General features: G+C 32.3%; 1 protein-coding gene across 1 annotated transcript; it reads left to right on the top strand.

Annotated features, from left to right (window-relative positions):
- Positions 1–787: 787 nt before the first annotated feature.
- On the top strand, positions 788–2378 carry LOC119664145 (probable cationic amino acid transporter; the record flags this gene model as incomplete). Its single annotated transcript, XM_038073692.1, has 7 exons — positions 788–913; positions 976–1129; positions 1211–1342; positions 1404–1502; positions 1599–1807; positions 2023–2194; positions 2371–2378. Coding segments are annotated over 7 exons (900 nt in total), but the record flags the coding sequence as incomplete, so codon positions are not given.
- Positions 2379–2709: the final 331 nt, after the last annotated feature.

The raw sequence follows: 2709 nt of genomic DNA, 5'->3' as shown, positions 1-2709 counted from the left end.
GCATTAAAATCTCCGCCTACTAGAAACCTAGATCCAAGCAGCTGAAAAAATGATATGTACACATCCTTCGATATACTGTGGCGCGGTGGGCTGTGGAGTGATGAGAAAGTCATGTCGCCTTCATTAGTTTGTACTACGATGTTTGTTACCTGAATTTCATTCGTGCAATATGGTTTTACTTCATAATGTTTTATCGATATCCTTATGAGGACCGCAAGGCCTCCATTTCCTTTACCACTGGGATACATTGTGTGATAAAATAGTTGTTGTTGATAATAGAAAAAAAAATATGAATATGAATAGTACTTGACACGTTTAAGTTGTGACATCGCTGCATTATAATAGATTAGTTTGTACATTCAACACCCATACAGTGATTATATAAAAGAAGCTTATAGTACAGTAACGTCAGTGATATACTTTTTCGTTATTCTTTTTTTTTTTAAAGTCTGTACAATTTCGATAAAAACTAAAAACGTGTTGGTAATACAAAGAAACTCTTTGTGTTTAAAAAGTAAATTAATTTAGTTTTTTGTTACTTCGTTGAAGAGCTTCACTAATAAGTGATTTACAAACAGTTTAAATCATGATATAAGCAGCTTCAGCTGTAACAACAATAATGCAAAAAACTCGTTAGGTTAGGTTAGGTTATAATATACCTAACTCGTCACTACCCATAAATATTTTAATTTATAGTAAACTTCATCCATTTTTAAGTCTAATCTTACACTCATTTATATTTGAAACCAATTAAAAATTTATATTTTATTCATTCAATAAAAAATAGATAAAAAACAAAGTTCCATTACCGCCTGGTGTCTCTTCAACTAGTCTGCTTCCAAAGCTAATACGCACAAAAGATGTTAAGCAATTACAGGATGGAAGTACACAGTCCACGAAACCAAAATTAACAGTAAGACCCAAAAAGATATAATATTTTTGGCAATCATAAACGCATATTTTTGTACTAAATAGAAATGCCTTAATACTTTGGATTTAACTTCACTTGGAATTGGATCGTGCTGTGGCACTGGTATGTATTTAGTAACGGGAATGGTTGCAAAAAACATGGCGGGACCAGGTGTAATTATAAGCTTTTTAATAGCTGCAATGGCGAGTATATTTTCGGGTATGTTTTTATACATAGAAAGTATAAGTAATCCAGTGAAATATGTTAAATAAAAATAATATATTGTCATCTTTTATATAGGAGCTTGTTATGCTGAATTTGGTGTCCGCGTTCCTAATACTTCTGGTTCCGCATATATGTATTCATATGTAGCAGTTGGTGAATTTGTTGCATTCATAATTGGTTGGAATATGATATTGGAGTATTTAATAGGTTAACTATGTCATTCACTTATGTCCTTTTAAACCTTAATTTAAAACTTTCATTCTAAAAGGAACAAGTGCCTGTGCATGTGCGTTGAGTTCGAGTTTTGACTCTTTAACTGGCGGTGCAATTACCAGCATCACAACAGATTCAATTGGTACAATATTTGGTAAGCGATTTATACTATATCTTACATCTGATGAAATTTATTTCTGTAAATAACATCTTTCAATTTTTAATGAATTTTTTGAAATAATATCTTCAGGCAAACCACCAGATTTTATAGCATTTGGCATTACGCTAGTTATGACCTGTGTTCTGGCAATGGGCGCTAGTAAATCAGTCATATTCAATCACTCTCTTAATGCGATAAATTTGGCTACGTGGGCTTTTGTTATGGCCGCTGGCTTATTTTATGTAGATACAAGCACATGGACTGAACATCAGGGTTTTCTTCCTTACGGTTGGAGTGGTGTAAGATATTAATGAATTTATTGACATTTATCACATCTTTGATTTTTATTAAGTTATTATTTTACATATATTATATGCATATTTATTATTATGGATAGGCTATACCATACATGCGACCTGAACTATCTTTTGTGCAGTATCTTGTGCACATATCTTATTTATACTTTACAATTAGAAACTTAATTTATTCGCATAACATTTTTTTTTTGTTTCAGGTGTTTTCCGGTGCTGCGACGTGTTTTTATGCATTTATTGGTTTTGATATAATCGCCACAACTGGCGAAGAAGCTCATAATCCGCAAAAGAGTATACCTAAAGCTATTGTTGGCTCACTAGTAATAGTATTGATAGCGTATGTGACTGTCAGCTTAGTATTAACATTAGTTGGTAAGCCAATGAATATTTATTTGAAATCTTTTATATAAATATAGAAGACTGTGTTCTAATAATTTTAGCTAATATACCTGTTTATTTATATATATATAAATAAACAAATAATGTAACACAAAATTGTGTTAATTATTATAATTATAACAAGATATTTCTCAAATCTTTTCTACTAGCAAGATAAGCTAGAAGATAAGCTAGCAAAAACAACGCGAAAATTTCAGACTACGTTATTACCATGCAGAACTAATGCATCATGCCGAGTTCAATGTTTGTCAACAATAGGATCGGATATATCGAAATTCAAGAACAGACTTCCAATTATATGTTACGCAGCATGATTTTGGGAATCTGGAGGAATTAATGGCATTAGCCGAAAACTTTGAAATGATACGTCTGGAACAGCACTCATAACCGGCCTGTCAAATTGGCCTGTCGTCGCTGTGAACAATGCGGTCATATTGCCAGTAGATGCTAAGGACGAACAATACTATTCTGGGATATGTAGCATTGAC

Source organism: Teleopsis dalmanni, unplaced genomic scaffold (genome assembly GCF_002237135.1).
Source record: "Teleopsis dalmanni isolate 2A unplaced genomic scaffold, ASM223713v2 unscaffolded_contig_1475, whole genome shotgun sequence".
Taxonomy (NCBI): Eukaryota; Metazoa; Arthropoda; class Insecta; order Diptera; family Diopsidae; genus Teleopsis; species Teleopsis dalmanni.
The sequence above is the reverse complement of the archived record's forward strand: the minus strand, read 5'-3'. Positions and strand labels throughout refer to the sequence as shown.